The sequence below is a fragment of the Protopterus annectens genome, chromosome 9.part0, assembly GCF_019279795.1.
Source record: "Protopterus annectens isolate FY-2018-M chromosome 9.part0, PAN1.0, whole genome shotgun sequence".
Classification (NCBI taxonomy): domain Eukaryota; kingdom Metazoa; phylum Chordata; order Ceratodontiformes; family Protopteridae; genus Protopterus; species Protopterus annectens.
In genome coordinates this window covers 885,403,014-885,425,951 of record NC_056743.1, presented here as the reverse complement: position 1 = coordinate 885,425,951, position 22,938 = coordinate 885,403,014, and the positions used below count along the sequence as shown (strand labels likewise).

The following is a 22,938-nucleotide window of genomic DNA, read 5'->3' as shown; positions in this document are numbered from 1 at the left end:
CTGGAGCTACCCTGACATGAACACAACAACCAAATCAGTTCCAAGTCCATTCTATTAACATTCTTTTCAGATGGCATGTAATTTTAAAATTACACAGCAAACAGCCCTAAACTCTGTGTTTAGTAAATCTTTTTATTGAATTCCCTCCTCCCAACATGCAAAAGTGTGCTTTCTGAAATGACAAATTGATTTTTGCTTTGTAATTTTTTAAGGAAATAAAAAAACTCAATATTTATTCTACCATTCTGAATTTTCAATTTCGTCATATAATCATAATCTTCAATTAATGAAAAGGTGGCATTTAAAATCAGGCAGCAGAGACCTACTGTGACATGGAAACAAGTAGTAGGTTCCATTTTTATCTGTGACAGTCTGGGAGAGTGCCATTTAAAGATGCATTAGGGACAACAAAGGAGAGGCAATCCACAAGGTGGAACAATCTTTTAACGAACTTAAGAAATAATGGGCTTCAATAAGTCTACACGCCAAGTTATTAAAGATTTGGAAAGAAACAAAAACTTACCATTTCAGGTTTTAAAATGCAGTAGGGGCATGTGGAATGTATATCCACTTTGTGAGGAAAAGTGTGCCGTCACACAGATCAGTAATTAAGTGTAGTAAGAACACTGTGTACTTCTGCCCCAGTCCTAATCCTTCATTTGGCATCCTCTTTTCTCTCATCTCCACCTCTACAGCTGCTAGATCCTTCTTTCTCATGCCTTCTTATGTAACCCCTACATGATGCCGTCCATCATTTTACCAAATCCCCTATCCCTATTTTCCCATATCCTTACACCTTAATCACTTAACATATCTTGTCTTGATTCATAAAAGAACTATGTTCAACCTGTATGTACTCATTCTGCAGTATTACATGCAAGCTACACAACAGTTTAATTTCATGCTGTTACTTGAATAAGCAGCACTGAAGAAAAGGTTAGTTTAAAGGCTGTAAAATGGGGTCTTCAACAAAATACAATCCTCCTAAAATAAAAAATCGGTTACTTATTTAGCTGGGGAGTGGCCTTCTTAATTCCATAAATAGAAACACATGAGACAACACATTCTGATCTCCAAGATATTCTGTTTACATTCCTTCACTCCACTTGCACAAACCACCTTTAACATGGGGAGCTACCACCTGCGAAAACAGCATGGTTATCTTTCTTCCCTCCTCCCTCACCTAAATGGAAACTTAAAATGGATTGCAACATGCTAAAAGATTGGCACATCATTCAAATTTGAACACCTGTCTCAAAACTAAGGCCTGCATTTTCTCATACCCAGCAATAACTTTTTATTTTAAACAGCCAGTCCAGATCTCACACATGAGAGTCAAGATTGGTGTAGAGTCAAAGGGAGATGTTTTAGGTTTAACAAGAGAGACAGAGAGATAGAGACAGAGGGACAGACATAGAGAGAGAGAGAGAGACAGAGAGAGAGAGACACACAGAGAGAGAGAGAGAGACACAGAGAGAGAGAGACACACAGAGAGAGAGAGAGAGACACAGAGAGAGAGAGACAGAGAGAGAGAGAGAGAGACACAGAGAGAGAGAGAGACACAGAGAGAGAGAGAGAGAGAGAGAGAGAGAGAGAGAGAGACACAGAGAGAGAGAGACAGAGAGAGAGAGAGAGAGACGGAGACAGAGACAGAGAGAGAGGCAGCTCTTCATTCTAGAGTCTAAAGGGACAAAAATGGAAACAATATCCAAAACATAAAAACCCTAACACCCTCCTAGAGTATAAGCAACTACGAAACGCCGCAAAAAGCTAATAATTAAAGACCGCAAAGCCCACTACTCCAAACTCCAGTCCTTGCACTCAACAAATCCCAAAAAATTCTGGGACTCCAGCTCATCCATGCTGCATCCTGGCAACAAAGAAAACCCCTGCCCAGACCCCAACCTCTCCAACTTTGAAACAGCCAGCCAAGTTCAACTCATTCTTCATATACTGCATAGCTAAACTATCAGCCTCCTTCCCACCCCCCTCCTCCACCACCACCCCAAGCATCAAGCTTCCTCCACATCCTTCTGCCTCAAGCCCATCCCCACAAGCACTATAAAAAGACTTCCCCCTCAAATTCAAACCCTGTGGCAATGCATCCGACAACCTTCCACCCACCTTCCTCAAACAATCTGCAGACAGCATTGCCTATCCCATCTCTATTCTTATAAATAGATCCATATAAGAATCATACGTCCCTTCTATCTGGCGTCATGCTTACATCATCCCTCTCCACAAAGGTGGCAAAAATACTGATACAACCAACTTCAGGCCTATTGCCATCCTTTACTCTCTTTCTAAAATACTAGAGAAAACAATACCAGCACACCTAACACTAAACAGTCTCCGCTCCCCTACTCAACATGGTTTCCGACTTGGCCACAGCACCATGACTGCTCTTCTTTCCTTTCCTGAAACCATAAACCTCGAATGCAACTCAGGCAAGTTCATATCCACACTATTACTAGATCTGTCAAAGGCCTTTGAGACTATCTCACACACCTTACTTATATCCCAACTCTCCACCCTACACCTCTCTCCTACCACCATTGCCTGGTTTTCCAGCTACTTGTCCAACTGCCAACAAGCTGTCCAATGGAAAACGTCAACCTCCCCCTTCCTTTGCACACCCACAGGTGTCCCACAAGGTTCTGTTCTTGGCCCTATTCTCTTCAACCTATTCATTAACAACTTTCATCAATCCATCCCAGACTAATCTATCATCCAATATGCAGATGACTCAATCATCTGATCAGGCTTCTACCCCTCCGAGCTCCTAGCAAAAACCAACTAGCCTTCTCCAAAACTGAAACCTGGATGCAGTCTAACCATATGGCACTAAATGCAAATAAAAACAAGCTAATGTTTTTTTCCCCTACCAAAAACTCCATTGACAAATCCACATTCACCATACAGAGCCAAAGCAACACCCTCCTTGAAATTTTTCCCAACACCAAGCTTCTTGGCATCATTATTGATGCAGAACTAAAATTTGACACCCACATCTGCTCCGCAATCAAGAAAACCCACCAAATGTTAGGTCTCCACTACAGGCACAACTGCTTCCTAAGCCCCTCTACCAGTCAAACTCTTGCATCCACCCTTCCTACACCCCTCCCTTATGTATGGTGCCCCTCTTTTCACCAATCTCTATCTTGGTCTTTGGTCCAAACTGGAATCCTGCTACCACAAGATCTCCAAATTTGCAACCAATTCAAAAAACTCATCCCACCACTGCCACTCCCTCCTCACCCTCAACTGGCTTGAACTACCCAACTACCTCAGTTACCTACAACTCACCATTGCCCACAAGCTCATGTTTAAACCTGCCAGCTGCCCAGCTCTCGCTACTTCCTTAAAACCTTACATTCCCAACCTCTCATTCAGATCCAAAAACCAAAATCTCCTCCACAAATCTACATGACCTTCTGGCCATCTACTGCTGTCTCACTCCTTAGCTAAACAGTGGAACTCCCTCCCCACACACCTAAGCAACCTACCTAACCATACAAATTTCAAATCTCAGCTACTCTCTCATTTTTCTTCCAAATGGGAATGCCCTTGCCAGGCTCCAACTTAAACCGCCCCTCATTCCACCTTGCATTGCCTCATCCAACTACCTCTAGTATTACTTCATCCACCCAAAACAATCCTTCCCCTACCAAAAACAAGTTGTTATGTACTCAACATAACATTCAATGTATGTAGTCCATCTCACCTCACATTCTTACCTGTGGGTTCGGAGCCGAATATCGGCTGATTTTACTAGCTCAAAGTCTCTCATTGGCTGGGCTAATAGGGTATCCCATGGTGCACTGCTCCATATCCCCAGATCTAGTTTGCTGCGAAACAACATTTGTACTCCATACACACACCACAGCCATATAACAATAACCTAATCAAAAGGACTCAGTAGGTGACAACCTAACTTCCAAATCCTCCAAGCAGGGGGAAGGTGGGAGGGTAAGTAAGAATGTGAGGCGAGATGGACTACATACATCGAACGTTATGGTGAGTACATAACTTCTTGATGTTATGTAGTCCTATCTCGCCTACATTCTTACCCGTGGGACAGCGTTCCTAGCACCTACATCCTGGGTGGCTCATACGAAAATACTCCAGAGAACTGTGGAGCCAAAGGAAGATCTGCCCCTGGAGACCACATCCAATTTGTAATGAGAAACAAAGGTGTGAGGAGAACCCCAAGTAGCTGCAGCACATATATCATCCATTGACAATCTAGCTTGATAGGCTGTGGATGTAGAAACGGCCCGAGTAGAATGTGCCTTGACTGGAAATGGCAAATTTTTACCTCCTGCCTGATAGATGAAAGAGATACAACTGGCTATCCATCTAGACAGCGTAACCTTGGATACTGGAGAACCCAATCGGTTTTCCGAAAAGGAGACAAAGAGTTGGTCAGATTTTCGGATATCTTTTGTCCGGTGTAGATAGAAGCGTAACTGTCTATGTACATCCAATTGGTGAAATCTAAATTCTGCCTTGTTAGAAAAGTGGGGGAAGAACACAGGCAGCTCAATGGACTGATTCATGTTAGACACGGAAGCCACTTTAGGAAGGAATGAGAGGTTTGGTCCGAGAGAGACCCTATCCTTATGGAAGATTAAATATGGGGGTGTGATGGAAAGGGCTTGAATTTCCGAGACCCGCCTTGCTGAAGTGACTGCTGTTAAGAATGCTGTTTTCCATGTTAAGAATTTTAATTCACAGGTAGCTGCAGGCTCAAACGGTGGTAGAGTAAGGGCTTGTAGAACAAAATTGAGATCCCAGGGCATGATAGGTTCGGACACTGGGGGACGAAGCAACAGAGTACCTTTAATGAATGCCTTGCATAGTCTGTGTGCCATGAGGCTAGGTTCATTCGCTACGTGGAAATTAGATATCGCCGCCAGCTGGACTTTGATGGTGGCGGATGCGTCCCCTGATAGAACAGCATAGACAAGAACTCCAGAACTGAATCTATTGAAGCTGTGTAAGGATCAATGCCTCTAGTATGAGCCCAGATAGAAAACCTTTTCCATTTGCTAGAATAAATCTTTCTAGTGGATGGCTTATGAGAGGACGATAATATATGGACCACTTCTGGTGAAAAATTATGATGTCTGACTAGCGATGGAAGTGGAGTAGCCAAGCTGTCAACCAGAGTTTCCTCAGAGAGGGGTGGAACTGTCCCGACATGTGCGTCAGTAAATCTGGTAGAGGGTCCAGAATCCAAGGAGTGTCCACAATGTATGGTTAAAGAAAGGGGACCCATACTTGACGAGGCCAGTGTGGGGCAATCAGAATCATTCTGCTTCCCAAGGATTACGCTTTCTGAATCATCCTAGAGAGAAGGGGAAATGGAGGGAAAGCATAAAGCAGACCGGAGGGCCAATCGTGAACCAGTGTGTCCCTGGGTGATTCCCCCTGTGGGGGGATCAGCGTGAAGTAGTTGCTGCATTTCGCATTGAGAGTGCTGGCAAAAAGGTCGCAGCAAGGCTGACCCCATCTGCTGAAGATTCGCTCTGCAACCAGGCGATTCAGGGACCACTCGTAAGGCATAAGTATTGCTCTGCTTAGCCTGTCCGCTATTACGTTGGACTTCTCCAGAATGTGCGTTGCCACCAGAAACCGTTGGGAAGCTATTGCCCAATGCCACACTCGCATAGCTCTCTGCATAGAGGGTAAGACGGGGTTACCCCTTGCTTGTTGAGATACCACACTACCGACATGTTGTCTGAGTGTATCGCAATAGTCCCTAGAGGAAGAACTTCCTGAAGTGCCTGCAACGCAAGAAGCACTGCTCTCATCTCCAGGATGTTTATGTGCAAATGTATCTCGTGTTCCTGCCACGTGCCTTGGACTGTCCTGCCGAGATAATGCCCCCCCACCCCATCTGGGAGGCGTCCGTGGTCACTGTGGCAACAAGGATGGGAGGAACGAAGGGCTTTCCCCCATTCAAATTGTTGGTGCACAGCCACCAACGCAGGTCCTGCTTGCACCTGTCTGTGAGTAAGATGGGATGAGATAGTGGGAGTCTTTGGAGAGACCACTGGACAAAGAGGAGCCACTGAAGTCGTCTCATGTGTAATCTCGCCAGAGGGACAACATGATAGTTGCCGCCATGGTCCCTAGAAGTTGTAGAACCAGTCTTGCCTTCGCTTGTCTCAGGGGCATCAGCATGTATATTTGTTGTTGTAATACTGTGATGTGGTAAAAATGCTCGCATTCGAATGGTGTCCAACTCTGCTCCTATAAAGGTGACACATTGTGAGGGCAATAAGGCAGATTTTTCCCAGTTTATTGTTATGCCCAACTGGTGACAGACTGATGGTAGCGTCCCTGGTCTGAACTAGATGATGCCTGGTGGGGGCAATAAGGAGCCAGTCATCCAGGTACGGAAACACCTGGAATCCCGGACGTCTCAAGTGAGCCGTAACCACTGCCATACATTTGGTGAACACCCTGGGGGCTGTGGGGAGACCAAAGGGCAAGGCTCGAAACTGGAAGTGACTGGCTCCCAGCCGGAAGTGTAGTTGACTCCTGGATGCTCTGTCCATTTTGACATGGTAGCAAGCATCCTTGAGATCGATGGAGCACATCCATACCTCCTCTCCCAACAATGGGAGAATTGATTGTAGTGTGACCATATGGAACTTGGACTTGTGTACGTAATTGTTGAGTTGACTGAGACCTAGTAATGGGTCTCAGGTCCCCTGTTCTTTTCGGCACCAAAAAGAATCTCGAGTAAGTCCCTAATTCGATTTGGTCTGAGGGGACTCGTTGGATGGCTCCTTTTTCTAGCAGCTGGGAGACCTCTGAAGCTGCTGCATCCCTTTAACTGGGTGGAACGTCTGGGATTTTTCTGATTGGCGGGGGTACTGAAGAGAATGGAATGATGTAACCTCTGGAAATTATCCTTAATACCCATCCGTCCTGGGTAATGCTCTCCCAGGCTTCCGGATATAAGGAAATTCGACCCCCCGACTGGCTCCGGATAAGCGCAGTCGGGCACACCCTCATGAATGAGAGTATGGAGAGCCACAGAAGGAGTCACTGTCTCCAGAACTGCGGGGGCCCCCTCTGCCTCTGGGGCGACGTCTCCATGAGTAACCCCCCCCTGCCTCTGGAGGGGGGTTCACCTTGTGCGGCAGGAAAAAACCTCTGTGATTTCTTGAACCACCCCCCCCCTCCCCCGCTGGGCCTTGGGATAAGGCCTAGAAGGAAGGGAAAAACTGACCCCTACGGCAGACAGGGTCTTTCCCTCTTGCTCGCACCTGGTGAGGGTGTCTTTCACTTTGGTCCCAAACAAGGAAGAACCGTCAAATGGGGAGTCAGTGAAGGAAGACTTGAAGGCCTCTGCAAAGTGACAACAGGCGCAGCCAGGCTTGCCTTCTAAGGGCGATCCCTGAGCTTGCTGCCCTACTCGCTCCCTTGGCTGCATACGAAATGAGCCACATGGATGAGTTTGCAATGGAGCTGAGGGTAGAAACCTGTGTATTGACCGTCTGGGCCACCGCCTCAGGTATGTTACCCACAAGAGTATCTTCCAACTGTGAGGAGATCTCTCTGGAGCCGAGTGAAGTGACACAAATAATTCAGCGACCGTAAAGTGAAGGTTGCTGAAGATAGGGTATGCTTCCCATACTGGTCCATGGTCCTAGACTCCTTGTTAGGAGGATGGACCGATGAAGAAGACTCTGCAACTTCCTTCTGGGTGGCTGCCGCCACCACCATGGCATCTACAGGGACTCCTTCTGACAGAAACTCTTTGCCCTGGGGTGCGGACAGGAATCTGTTGGGACGCCTGGGCATGGGCTCCACAGAATCGGGGTTTTCCAACACTCTTCGACAAATGAGATCAAGAAGTTCGTCGAAGGGTGGAGACACCCAGGAGGTAGACGGTTGAGCGCCAAAAGCCTTAAGGAATACTGACTCCTCCTCGGAAGGAGCTTTGGAAGGCCAGTCTTCTCTTTGTTTCAGTATCTTCAGGATATCGGAGAAGGAAACATCATCAGAGGAAGACTTGGGGGACCATTCCGATTCCTCGAGGTCAGTATCGGATGTGAGAGACTCATCCTGGGAGTCTATGTGCTTCCTCTTGCACAATTTCTTTCTAGGAGGCTCCTCAGGCACGGACTCTGGGAGACCCTCAGAAAGTTGGGGACTGCTCGTGGGGGTATCCTTAGGGCCTGGTGCTCTACTGTCCATGGATAGGTGAGTGTCAGAAGCTCTTGCCGGGGTGGTGGGGGACGGGATGACCGACCCGGGTGATGTAGCTGACAATCTGGCCAGCACGCTCCGCATGGCCTTGAAGGCAGCCCCCCCCCCCCACTCCGAGGACCGACCTCAGAGGCCACGACCGGGGTCCCACGAGCAGATGCACTGAGTGACTCGGAACCAAAAGATGTCCTGAAGTATCCCCCTTGGGCCTGACCGAAGAGACCCAAGTCCCGAAACCTGTGGACAGAACCGACATGGTCGGAGCTGAGGTCTGCACCGATAGACCCAAAGGGGTATCGGAGCTGGCACAGGGACATCACTCCGAGCGGAGCATACTGGCTCCGACGACAAGGATGTGCTCGGAGGAGGAATCATCTAAATGGTCATAGGAACTGGCTCCGGAGCTGTGTGGTTCGGAGCCAAGAACAATTTGGCCAACACCGGCGACTGCAGGAGCTTCTGCACCACCCTATCAACATCCAAATCAGAAAGCCTGGAGGATTTAGAGGAGAGCGATGGAGATTGGGATCTCTTGTCAGGTGAGCCATGCCTCACACTGGGCGACCGGCTCTGAATGGGCTCAAGAATAATAGGAGCAGACGCCAATTCAGTTAACACTGATACTTCCTGCGGCCCCGAGGACAGTGGAGCCGAGGAGGTAGAGTCTAAAACTGATCTTCTCCGGAGGCTCCGAAGTGGCAGATGGAGCCGGAGACCTTTTCTTAGCCTTGGAAGCTTTAGATTTTGACTGAGGATTAGGAGCCAAGTCTATAGCTTCCTCAAATGATGGTTTTAGAAGTCCCTTTAAAAAATCAACTTATTTTTCCTCTCCTGGAGCACCCTAGGACTGAACGTGTGGCAAAAGCTACATGACACCTGTAAATGGATGGCTCCAAGGCAGTAGACACACACAGAGTGTCCATCCGTGATGGACATCTTATATCCAACATTTGGAACATTTTTTAAAGCCAGAAGGCTTATGCTCCTTCTGATCCTTAGACATTTTCTGACTAACGCTAGTGAAACCAGTAGTACACCACTTACAAAAAAGGTCGGGAAAACACACAATTAGGAACACCAGAAAAAAACAGTACTAAACACACTCTAAGAACCTCTAACTGAAATGGTCCTTCTAGGGAACACACAGATAAACACAATCACACAAAAGTTTATCCAACAACAGAGGGGAGGACTAGGTCCTCTAACTAAAACGGGCCTAGCCCGCTGGAACAGTCAGGGATACCAAAAACACAACAATCCCACTCAAACACAGTGACAGCAACAAGAAATAGCTATTAAAATAGCTTTTGGGTATGAATTATCAAATGTCTCTAAGAGAAATAGCAAAAAAGAATGTACTTAGCCACAGCCAAGCGAGACCACGTCTGAGCTACACAAGCGGCAAACGAGATCTGGGGATATGGAGCAGTGCACCATGGGATACCCTCTTAGCCCAGCCAATGAGAGACTTTGAGCTAGCAAAATCGGCTGAGTCGGAGCCGATATTTGGCTCCGAACCCACGGGTAAGAATGTAGGCGAGATAGGACTACATAACATCTAATTTTCTCTCTAATATCTATTGTACTATACTCTCCAATCTCAATTATACTATTACCCTCTCCATGCATAATATTTTCCTAACTTACTAATGGCTAGTAGCTATATATTTTGAAATGTTAAACCTACAACTGAGTTTATAACAAAAATATTCACTTTATTTAAATGATGAAAGTTCCGTATTGAATTATGTCTTTTCATTTTTGTAACACTGTGACAAGCCAACTGCAAATATCATGGAGCTTACCAGTAAATGTTTAATTACCCGTATGAACTATGTCCTTTTGTAACATGTGAAATGTAACTTGCAATTATTTGTGGAGCTTTTCTCCCTGGGCCTCCACTGAAAATAGGATCTTCTTGGCCCAGTGGACTTCCCGGTCATCAAACTTAAATAAAATAAAATAAAATAAATAGAGTCTTAGTCAAGATCCCAGTTTCATTTTTTGTTCTCTACTCAGACTTTTTTTCTGGAGAGACACCTAATGCTGACCAGCCACGTCCTGGTGCCCCTTCTAGATCTGTGAATCTGGACAAAGAGGAGGCGAGGACATCCTGGAACACTATATTATATGCACTGTAACAAGTTACCCCATAGGGATCCTCAGCCCCTTAAGCTTGATGTGCACTGGTGTTCACTACTAAATGTATGCGCTTCCACAAACTGGCTACCTGTACATGTCTAGCTGTACGTCCTCACTGCTTTGTCAGACTGCCACCCACTAATCAAGAGAAAGGTAGCAAGATAATGCCACTGTGTTCCCACTCATTTGTTGGCCAGAACTCTGGTTTTGGGATGGCTAGTTGAATGTAGCTCACAAGTACCATCGAGATACTCTCTCTGTCATCTGGTTGGCACTTTGATTGTAATCAATCTAAATCAGTGTGCAACTGAATAAAGTCTCTAGAATACAGACTTCAACAGTAATGGCATACAGTTGATATCTTTAATAAAACAGTCTTTCTACATACTTTGCTGGCAAAGACAGCTAGACATTACTCTTATTTGGTGCCTTGCCCTGTACCAGTCTGAAAATGCATTTCCAGTGTCTGTAGTGTAATGGTTAGCACTGCTGCTTTACAATGGTCGGTTCTCCAAGTTTATCTCAACTGGGGTGCTTTCTGAGTAAAGCCAACATTCATTCCTATGCCTGTGTAGTTTTTGCCAGTGTCTCTAGTTTCACCCAACATCAAAAAGATGCACTGTGTAGGTGGAATGGTGACCATGTCCTGCCTACAGATGTGTATGTGTGTGTCCGTGCGCGCGCGCGCACACAAACACAAACGTGCTCCTGCTCTTCTCCACTGATGGACTGCTGGACCTTCAGGATTGCAGAATTTTTGTATCTTAACACAGATGCCTACCAAGGCAGGCCCCAGCTTCCCTATGACCCTAAGCAGGTATGTAAGAATGAACAAATGCTTCTTAGTACAGCGTAGTGGAATAGCCCAATCGGGTAATACAAATAAAAATTAACTGATGTATAGGCTAAGTAATGGGCCTCCTTGAAAGAACTACACACCTGCTGTAACTAATTTAACTTTATCTCCTGTAAACACTGGATAAGATGTTGTGCAGACTTGTGTGGTCTGACAGAAATCATATTTCTACAATTCTGTCTCACTGGATCTTTGTCTTCCGGTAAATACCTGTTATAACAATCATACAAAGGACTGAGACATCGTGCACCCTTGCAGGGCACACTACTGATAACCATGGGATGAAAGCGAGAGACAGAAATGGGGTTTCTAGAAAGGAAGAGATCACTGCTATATCAGTGTGTAACTGCCCCACTTCCAATGTGAAGGCTCGCAACAGAAAGTAACAGTATACAAGATATTAGAAATTACAGCAGCAAAATGGGGAGGAAATAACAAAGGAGGCTGCAAACACAGTGAAATTTTACTGACTTGGCACTGCAATCAGTTCATCGTCTCAAAAATGAAACTACAGATATCAAGAAGGGTGGAACCCTCTTGCCCCAAGTTATGTAATGGTTGAAGAGAAGGACAAGTTGAAACAAGACAGAACAGGATCCTCATCTATAGTATGTGGTGCTGTCTGTAGAAACTAATGTGAAACAGTGCAAAGCAGGCAACAGAAATGCAGCAGGACCTTGAGGCTAAATGTTCCACAGTGTACTGTGGCAAACCCCAGTCAGGATGGACTGTGTCATGTGACTACATTTCAGAAATGGTCTTCATGAGAAGCAGATCGCTGGGCAGAACTGGGGAAAATGGTGCAACAGCTGAGCTTAATGTATTCGCACCCTGACGTGCTACTCAATGGAAAGTAAGCAGAAGGAAAACAACGTAATAATTAGTTCATTGGGGTTACACTCACTGTAAACTCCACAGACACCAGATACATAGAAACAGCATCAACAAAATGTTACACATTAACTTTTCTCCTGAAGGCTGTTTGATTTGAAGTCAGCTAAAAACAGGCAGTACAATACATGCATTAGATGAAGCCAGATTACCAGGAGGACTGTGTGAAACCAGTAACTGCTTTGGTTTCAAACAAGGAAGACATCAACATGGACACACTACTGTCACAATTTCCATAGGCAGTTGGATTTAACTGACGAACTAAACTGTCAGAGGAACTCAAGGGGGCATGTATAATGTAGTATCACTTTGGAGCTGCGCAGCAATATTTCACAACTTACCAAGGCTAAGCCATAAGACATCAACACTGTCATTACTCATTACTTAGTATCACAATACGGCCGGGTAAGACTCGTGTTTCTGTCTGGGTACTCAGTGCACACTGTTCTGTTAATCATCTGCTGAAAGATGACAAGGTCTGAAGAGATACTTAGATGCAGTTTTTCTGAGATTACTCCCAAATCTTCTAACAACCCAGTTCAATAAACAATGAAGAAAACTGCTCAACTTACTGGCCACCGTCTGGAAGGTCCAAGCCCATTATCCTCTCGTGGGGTTGCAGGAGTGCTGTGTAGGCTGCAAAGTTGGCTGGTGATCCTGAGTAGGGCTGGACATTCACTCCCCATAGGGCAGGGTCCAAGTCAAAAGCCTCCAGTGCACGCTTCTGGCAAAGAAGTTCAATCTTGTCAACTACCTCTGCTCCTCCATAGTATCTAAACACAGAAAACAGGGTAGACACACACATTATTAATAGCATGCAAATGGTTTTAACCGACTTCTGAACTGGAGCACTGAATATGTTTTTTTTTTTTTTTAATCATGTTGCACGAATTTCAGTTCGTAGAGAAGTCCTCAAAGCAGTGCTGCATATAACTACATGCTCAGAGATGCATCAAGAATTTTTGCTTCATGTAAAGTTTTACCACCTCTGCTATACAGTGATTATGGGGATATACAGGTTAAATTACTGCCAGATAAGCCTGTCAAACTGAAATCAACACCAGTGCACAAAAGATTAATAAATACATTATATGGAAGCAAAACAGTCATTATGTAAAACTAGTTGGAGTGATGCATTCAGTGGAAAGACTGCAGAGGAAATGTGGTGAACTTTGAAAGGGAAATTTACTGAATTTAAACATTCAAAAATAAAATATTTAACATCAGGATCTAAGCAAAGAAGGTCAGAAGGATATTCTTCCATAAGGACAAGATAATTAAGATGAAAAAAAAAATACAAGAAATGAAAAGGAGGTCAAACTCCAACTTTGAAAACTGAAATAAACTGGACAGATAAATTAAATAGTGTGACACAAAAATCAGGAAAAATTGGCAAAAAATGTAAAGATATTGAGCATAACAGGAAACCATTTTATAGATATACAAGATGTGGCAGGTGCAAAAATTTACATATCGATAAACTAGGTACAGATTCTAAAATTTATTGTCAAACCACAAGAGACTACAGACATATTTACAAACTCTCATGCTAAACAGTTTGGCTCCACAAAGGCGGTATAACATTCAAGTAACCAGAAAAAAGAACTACACAAGCTGGCCCAAACAAAGCACAGGGAGGAGATGGAAGTAGTAATAATGACCTGAGAACAGTTTAGCGTGGACTTACAGTGCTATTATACTGGTTACTCACTAAGTCAGTTAAGCATGGTGAGATTCCTCAAGACTGGGGACTTGTGCTTGTTAAACCAATCTTTAAGGGAAAGAGGAATATGACAACCCAGAGTCAAACAGATTTACTTTCTTGTTGTGGAAAAATGGAGGTGGTTATTTTGGATAAATTATTGTAAGAAGTGTAAAGGTTAGGACTTGAAACCATACAACAGCATGCATATGTTGAAACCAGATCTACAGCTATCTGTAACATGCTGCTCTGCGATATATAACAGTTAAAACTAAAAAAGTGTGCTGTCATGTAATTTACATAAACATAACTTCAGCCTTTTGATAGCATCATATACAAAACACTAATCAATACATTATAACAAAGCAGGAACTGATGTAATCTTGATAAGCTAGGTGGAGCAGATTGGCTTACAAACAGGATATGGCAAGTATCATTGAGCAATTGATTAACTGATGTGTCACACAGGTCACAGTCAGGGTGCCCCACAGGGCTACTCTGTCCAAGGCCCTTTCTTGTTTTGGTTGCATCTTCCAGACCTATCTTTTTGTCTGAGGTGTCTTATAGTCTGTATGCAGATTACTTTAAAATGGATGAACTGATTGCATCTGTTACAGACGGGGCATGCCTCTAAATTAACACGACTAAACTGACCATCTGGATACAGGAGAATACTATGCTGATAAATGCATCAAAAACTATGCATATGTGATTTGGGAGACAGACTGAAGAGTGAATATTTAATACAGCAGGCAGTGATTGTACCTGCACTTAATTTAATGACCTTGGTATATAGTAGATCAGCTTTCATTTTTTTTCGGATCCTAAATCAACCAGTTGGTTAATCACAGTTATAAAACTCTAAAAATATACATATTTTTATGTAGCCTAAAGTCTAGGAAACCAGAAATGATGAAATTGTTGTTTGCAAATTACATCACACCAAAACTACAGTATGTAACAATAACATGGAAACCTTAAAAGAAAACTAGCACAAGTAAATTTTGAAAAATACAGCTGAAATATACCAAAGGCATCCATGGCTGTGAAAATGTAAACCATTATGAAAGATAAAAATATCTGAACTTGGACAATGTTTCATACAAATATTTAACAGCAATCTTATTCAGATGTATATATGACCCTTACAGATAACCCAAAACATTTGCAGGGGTAGTTATCAAAGAGTAATTTCATCAAACAACCTATGCACGAGATTATATAGGAATGACATGTACTAACTGGTTCTCTGGCAAAGTAGCTGATGCATGGAATAGATTACCAAATTACATTAAAGCAAGCACTAGTTCAGATTTTTTTTTTTTTGCTTAAATATTTTATTAAACATTTTTTAAATAACTACAAAGTGTATCAAGATTTGAATTATAATAAAATAAGTGAATAAATTAAAACATGTTGCTTGTAAATGAAATAATTCGACTATTTACAATATACACAACATGCCAGAGATCAAATTATTAATAATTAACAAAAGACACGCATAAAAATAATAAGACTAAATTAACTTAAGTACATTTAAGATTAAAAAGTTTCAATGAGGGCTAATACTTTCAACAAAGGATTATTCTTAAATTTGTTAGGAAAATCTTATTCTGTTTCTTTTGATTGCCATGTTCTTCAGGAGGATAAGAAAATCTTCAAATTTTGACTATGAAGATTTTTTTCAGTTTCTTGTAATAGTTTTCCTAGCCACAGCAAGAACTGTCCAATTTAGATAAGAAAAAAAGTATTTTATTGATTTTTTACTGACAGTATATTAAATAAAACCATCTCTTTTGTTAAAATGAACAAGTCTTTCCATAAACCTTTAAAAATATCTTGTACCTTTTCCCAAAACTTAGCCAGTTTTAAGAACCTGATAATGAAAATATTTGTTCCAGTGCATTGGCAGGCTAGGAAGACATTATTGGCCATATCTGAAATATCTGTATGTATGCATGTAGTATGTACTCTATTTCAACTACACTGAAAAGCAGTTAGTGGCCAAAAAATGCAGTGCTTTAATTCATCCTTGCAAAGCAAACCATAGCATACCTACTGAATGCACACAGTTCTAATATTCAATAAGTCCTGATTAACCCTTCCTATTATTTGCATGCATGCTTGTGGTGGTATTGTCAGGAAGATCTAAACATTTAGCCCTGAAACAGCTGCAGGGATATTTCACAACAGACAGCAGATTCAGACCCCAAACAGAACTGCATTCACCTCTGCATGGAATCAAGATGTGCCATTCTAGAATCTGCTTGCCATATTAAAATGGCTAGCAATCTGTGCATGCTAGGCACATTGGAACTGTAATACTTCCATCCATCTTTCAAATGCACAGCAAATCATCACGTGTGTTCAGCTGGCAAAACTACACCACACCAAGTAATTCTGCAGGCTCAGAAGAGATATCAAAACTATCAAGGTGATATTATCCTTTGTAAATGAGGTACTGGCATGTTCCACGCACTTTCAACATAGACAGTTGAGCATCCGCAGAAGCACAGTAAGACAACAGTAGTTTCTTCTTTGGCTACACCTTCTCAACTGACATTGCAAGTGGTAAAGCACAAGTCAGCTGCTGTAACATGACCTGCCCTTGACGAATCCAGACTGAGAAAGGTCCAATGTTTGGATGTTCGTTATGTACTGCCTGATTAGTTCCATGTTAAGTCTTTCCATGGCTCTGCGTTTGAGGCTGGTCAGACTTGTAAGTCTATAACTGCCTAGGTCTGTGTAAGGTCCTCTTAAGCATGGGAATGATTGTAGCTGTTCTCTATTCACTTGATATAGACCCTCCATAGAGGCAGAGATTGAACACTGCTGTTAGAGGGTGTGGCTAAATTGTGCTTCATGCTATTTATGATGCATCCAGGGGTGCTGTCAAGACCCATCGATGCAGTATTTTTAGCTTTTAATAGCACTTTTAGGACTTGGTCTTGTGTGACAGCTCGAGGCAAGCCAATTTCAGGTGTACGAAGGACAGACAGAGGGAAGAGAGTGGTAAAGTTAGAGCTAACTTTATCAGCCAGTTGGTTTGATAAATCTTCAGCCTCAATGTAGGTAACATCATTCACAATCAGTTCAGTGCATTGCTGCACTGTGCTTTGAGATAAGAACATAACTAAAAAATGCCCTGTGATTATACTTGGCTTATGTGGCTATTTTAGCCTCAAACCAAACTTGGCTTTGATGAATTTTAATAAGCTCCTGAATGGTTTATTTCACTTACAAGAGCTCCAACATTCTTGGAATTACTCTTCTTACTTTTGGTCAAAATTATTTTCCTTTTATTATAAAGCTTGTTAATATTATGGTTCCACCATGTGGATTTGTCTATGGAGTTTACCTTACAGGGTACAGCTGCATCTACAGAGCTGTTTACATACTGGTATAGTGTGGTGGTATATGTTTCTGTATATTCAGTGGAGTTAACTGGGTTTGAAGGAGATTTGAAGCTTGCCAACATATCACTTAGTAGTAAGTAGTTTGTCTTAAAGACATTTCTAAAGGTACTTTGGGTGGAAAGAATCTCTGGTTTCAACTTTATTTCAAAGGAGACCGCTTTATGGTCAGACCTAAAAAGTGATGAAGACATGCAAGGGATGGTGCAAGGGGACAAGTCCAAGAGGTTATTCCCCCTAGTGGATACTCTGTCAATACAAATGCCCTACAAAAATTTGTCAAAGTCCAGGATACTCTGTTTTTGTGGTGGTGTAGGTTTCCCAGTCTATAGTTGGATAGTTTAGATCACCTAGAAATTGGGTTTAATAATAAATGATTCTAATAATTGTTCATGGATGTTGATGCTTTCTTTTGTCATTGGGAGAGTTCTATAGCTAGCCAATATATATAGCATGGGACCTTTCTGATGGTCATTTCGACATTAAGCATCTTTAGTGCATAGGTTCATACTAGGCTATCTGCCCTAGGGCATTTATAAGCCTAGCCAGAGTGTGTGTGGCTTTCACCACCCCTTAGGATGAGAATACTATACCCATTAGTTTGCTGTGCCTCTGTCCAGCAGTGATACAGAGATGATTCCCGGGGTAAACCTACGATCTCCCATCCACTCGTCAAGATTTCTCTTGTACAGAGTCAGTGAGGGGTTCTGCCTCACATGGACTGGGATTCTGTTCCATAGTGTAGGGAGTCTCTGGGTGATGAATCTGTCCCTCCAGCACGTCCTATTTATATCCGTGTTGAGGTTTAAGTCTCTTGCTCTCGTGGCTCTGGTGGATTTGGATTTTTTGAGGTGGAGCATGTCCATTAATTCCGGGTTGGACATGGCCTTGTATGTCAGGCACAGATCACCTCTGGTCATGCCGTTTTACCAGCCTTGATGCAAGTCTCCTCTGAATGCAGATTGAGACACCTCCACCTTTTTTCCCCTCCTGTGCAGTAGCTAGTCTAAATGTATCAAAGGTGTTACAGCCCTAAAAAGGTGGCATGCTCTCCACTATTTTAAACCATGTCTCAATTACTACACAGACATCAATGTTCTCCAAGGTGAGAAGGGCTTGTAGGGAGTGGAGTTTCTTGTTTAGGCTCCTAGCATTGATCAACAGCACCTTTGTATTGTCCTTTGCTTGTTTCATTATAGTGGTAGGTTTATCAGGTTGGCATTCCCTAAAAAAAGGCCCTATGGAGGTGGACAATGTCTATGACAATAATGAAAACCCTAGTGGTGACAGATGTAGGCCATCCTCAGCAAAGCAGTGTGGTCTGTCAGTCATATCCTCCTATAATGACAAATACTGGACCCCCTTTAAATAACACAAACTAAGCCAATTAGTCTTATTTTTTGCTCGTGTCATGGCACCATCCTTGAAAAAGGTAGAATGGTGCTCAGTGCTAGGCCAATACCTGCCTTGGACACAGTCTAAGAGCTCTATCATGTCTCTCTTCAAATAGTCCAGGGAAGTACACCTCAAATCACAGACACCAGCATGAGCCATGACAGACATAGGGATACTTGTTGTTCAAGGGTGTGTGTGTGTGTGTGTGTGTGTGATCTGATGGTTCCTGGCACCAGACAAGCAATGGTCAATCTTTCCTTGCTCACCCTGATAAAAAGGAACATCTGTAAGTCTTACAATAGAATCACCTATAACAAGAATGTTTGGTTGGGTCGATGCCTGCTTTACGGGCTCAGCATCTGTGACTTTGGGAGTCCTTGTGCTACTTAAGAAAGTAGGCTTAACTTGCTGAGTGTGCTTTGTGCCTGTGTTGTATTTTGGAGGTTTTCGAAATTTAAGCAAGCTCATTTTTAAAACCTCAGTATGTGACTGATCATCTGTATTGCAATGGCCTTGCAGAGGTGTGATGTACTGCTTACGATTTTGATGCTGTCGTTTACTGTGTATGAGATCTTTGCCTCCAAGGATATTATATATGTACATCTCACGGACCTACTTCAGTAGATTGAAGTACCATAAGAAAGAAATTCAAAACATTGAGACCAAAACAACGAAAATACTTAACTTTGAAAAATTACGACAAATCTCATATTACTGAAAATATAACAAAAGACTGACGCACCATTCCCAACATCTGTGAATAATTCAAAAAAGATCTTTTTTCCATTTCCAAATATGAAACTTTCTTAATAAACACTCTTCAATCCATGTTTAAGATAACCTACTGTAGTAATATGCAATTTAAAGGTGTAGAACATTTTTTCTTAAATAATTATTTCACATTTTCAGAAGTGTAGCAATAGCTTTGAAAAATTTCATTGAACTCTAATTGCTTTTGTTTTGTAAAACAAATTCCAATTGATTGTGCCTTTCTAAAAGCTTACGCTTTTTAGGTGAAGGAGGACAACCTATAAATGCTTAACTTGTCAACTCTATTTTGTTCTTTATTTCATAGTTTCATAGTATAGTACTAGGCTATCTGCCCTGGGGCATTTGTAAGCCTACCAAAACAGTTGAACGGCAGTTCAAAAAGTACCAATAAGTAAAAGAAAGAACGCCAAGGACCTCGGTCTTCCCCTCTTGTTGTGGAAGCAGCAAAAACATGGACCAACACTAGATTAACGCTTTTATTCACCAAAAGTAAATCCACCACATGCGTTTTCGTCCTACATACAGGACTTCCTCAGACAACCATATATGTTGGTGTTGGTCTGTGTTTTTGCTGCTTCCACAACAAGAGGGGAATACCGAGGTCCTTGGCATTTGTAAGCCTAGCCATAGTGATGTGGCTTTTGCCACCCCATGAAATGGTACAAAAATGTACAGATAAAATCTAGAATACTGTGCCTCTGTCTAGTAGTGACACAGTGAAGGTCCCCTTATATAATAGAATTAGTTTACTGTGCCTCTGTCTAGCAGTGACACAGATGTGACCCCTGGGGTAAACTTACGATCTCCCATCCACTCATCAAGATTTCTCTTGAAGAGATTCAGTGAGGGGCTCTGCCTAATACGAACTGGGATCCTGTTCCAAAGCATGGGAAGCCTCTGGGTTATGAATCTATCCCTCCAGCATGTCCTATTCATACTTGTGCCGAGGTTTAAGTCTTTAGCTCTCGTGGTCCTGATGGATTTGGATTTTTTGAGGTTGAGCATGCCCATCAGATCCTGATTGGACATGGCCTTGTATGTCAGGCAGAGATCACCTCTGAGCAGGCGGTATGCTACTGAATAGAGCTGAAGTTTCTTTAGTCTGGCAGAATAAGACATATGTTGGAGACCCTTGATCCTTTTGGTGAGGTACTTTTGTGGTCTCTCCAGCTGTTGCAAGTGCCGGGTGAGGTACATACCAAATGGGGCATTGTACTCGATCATGGGTCTGATGAGGGAGGAATATAGGGGTACAATGACATCCTTGGATTTGGATGTGAAACCCTTCATGATGAGGTGTGCAAGGTAGAATGTTTTTCTAACCACTTTGGCAACGTGGGTGTCAAATGAGAGGTCGCTGTCTACTTGGGTCCCTAGGTCTCCGATTACTTTTTCCGTACTCAGTGGGTTGCTGTCTATGTGATAATTTGTGGGTACTTTGTTTTTTCCAAAAGGGATAACTATACATTTTTTGGCATTTGGTTTAAGGCCGTGACTACGGCACCAGTTGTCCGTTTCAGTGAGGCCTTTTTGAAGGATGTGTGTATCTGCTGGTGTATCGACTATGGCACCTAGTTTGCAGTCATCTGCGAACTTTGTCAGCCACAGCCCTCCCATGTTTGCTTTAACATCTGAGAAATAAATGCCGAACAAGAGGGGTCCCAGGGCAGATCCCTGTGGGACACCACTTGTGACTGGCTTTGAGTCTGACATTGCTCCAGCGATTTTAACTTTATGGGTTCTGTCCTTTAGCCAGTTTGCAACCCATCTAGTGACATAAGGGTTTACTTTTAAGCTGTTTAGCTTATCTATGATGCCCGAGTGGGGTATTGTGTCAAAGGCCTTAGCCAAGTCCAGGTATGCTGTATGGACTGCTTTGCCCTCATCAATGGCTCTAGTGACTGTTTCGAAAAAGTCAACCAGGTTTAAAAGGCAGGATCTGCCCTTTACAAAGCCGAACTGGGTGGGGTCAAGCATCTGTAGGTCCCCTATGTCTCTGTTTATGAGTTCCATAATGATTCTTTCCATAGCTTTGCAGACCAGGCTAGTCAAGCTTATGGGGCGGTAGTTTCCAGGGTCTGTAGAGGCACCCCCCTTGTGGAGTGAGACCACTGTTGCTGTACGCCAGTGTTCAGGTACATATACCGAAGTAAGGCTAAGGTTAAGTAGCATTTTTATGTGTGGGTTTAGCTTCCCTTGGAGTTCACGTAACACGCACCCCGGGACACCGTCAGGTCCCATTGATGCTTTGTTTAGGGTGGTTCTCACTTGGACATCTGAGATGACAGGGAGATTACATTCAGCTGGGATAAGTATTTCTTCTTTTGGGGGTGAAGGAGGCAAGAAATTTGCACTGAACCTATCAGCCAGAATGTTAGCAATATCTGTGGGTTCAGTGTATTTTTTGTTGTTGTGAACCAACTCTGAGCATATCTGAGGGTTTCCGCCCAGGTTTCTAACATAGCTGAAGAAGGCTTTGTGGTTATCTTTAGTGTCCTTAGTGATTTTTCTCCCAAAGTTTGCCTTGGATGTTTTTATGAGAGAACGTAGTTTTCTGCTAATGTTGATCAGAGATGTCTTCCCTTCATGGGATTTCGCTCTGACGTGCAGTAGCTTCCTTCTTTTGTTATACAATTTGTTTATGGCTGAGGTCCACCAGACAGGACGCTTACATTTGGTGGAGAGGGACTTGGATTTGTTTGGGATTGCATGATCCATGCATTCTTGGAGATGTCCATAGAAAGCATCTGTGAAGGATTCAGCATTGTGGGATGTGGTATCCACTGGCACAGTGGGCTTAAAGAATACCATCTCAGTCTTAAGAAGAGTGAAGTCTGCTTTTGAGAAGTTTTTCACTGTGGTCTTTTGTGCTGGGGGTGGAGGTGGGATATGTATATCCAGGGTGATTAGTTTGTGGTCAGATCTCACTAGTGAGGGTATACTTCTGGTGTGGAGCATTTTGTCCCCATGTTTGTGATGATCAGGTCTAGTATATTATCTCCCCTAGTGGGAGAGGTGACTAGTTGTTCCAGTGCATTTGAATTTATGAATTCCAGGAACCTTTGGGCTAGGGTATTAGGGCTAGAATAATGTACCCAATCTATGTTTGGGTAGTTGAAGTCTCCCAGTATGATGGTATTTTGTGATACATTCATATCCTCCAATGTCTTCAGGAAGGCTGAGTGGGGTTCTTGAGATTGGGAGAGTGGTCTGTAACATGCTACCAGTTGTATAGCAGTTTTGCCTATGGTTAGTTGCACCAGTATGGTCACTGATGCTTCATGTGTTGCTACTAACCTGGAGGTGTGGGTGTCCTTTATGAATATGGACACTCCCCCTCCCTTTGTGGTTCGCCCGGGTTATGGGCCCGAAAAGCATGATACGAGGTATAGCCTGGTAGTGCTGGGGTGCTCTCAGGAGCCTTGAACCAGGTTTCAGTTACTGCACAGACGTCGATGTTCTCCATGCTGAGGAGTGCATCAAGTGCCTGCATCTTGAGATTTAGACTTCTGGCGTTGAGCAGCATTACCCTTAGTTTT

General features: G+C 43.1%; 1 protein-coding gene across 1 annotated transcript in view; it reads right to left on the bottom strand.

Moving 5' to 3' along the window:
* Positions 1-22,938, bottom strand: part of SHMT2 (serine hydroxymethyltransferase 2) — a 212,304-nt gene that overhangs the window by 122,739 nt on the left and 66,627 nt on the right. Inside the window, exon 2 of the mRNA XM_044083621.1 lies at positions 12,691-12,891. Within this exon, the coding sequence (XP_043939556.1) occupies positions 12,691-12,719 (29 nt within the window). The 5' untranslated portion in view covers positions 12,720-12,891. The remainder of the gene's footprint in view (positions 1-12,690; positions 12,892-22,938) is intronic.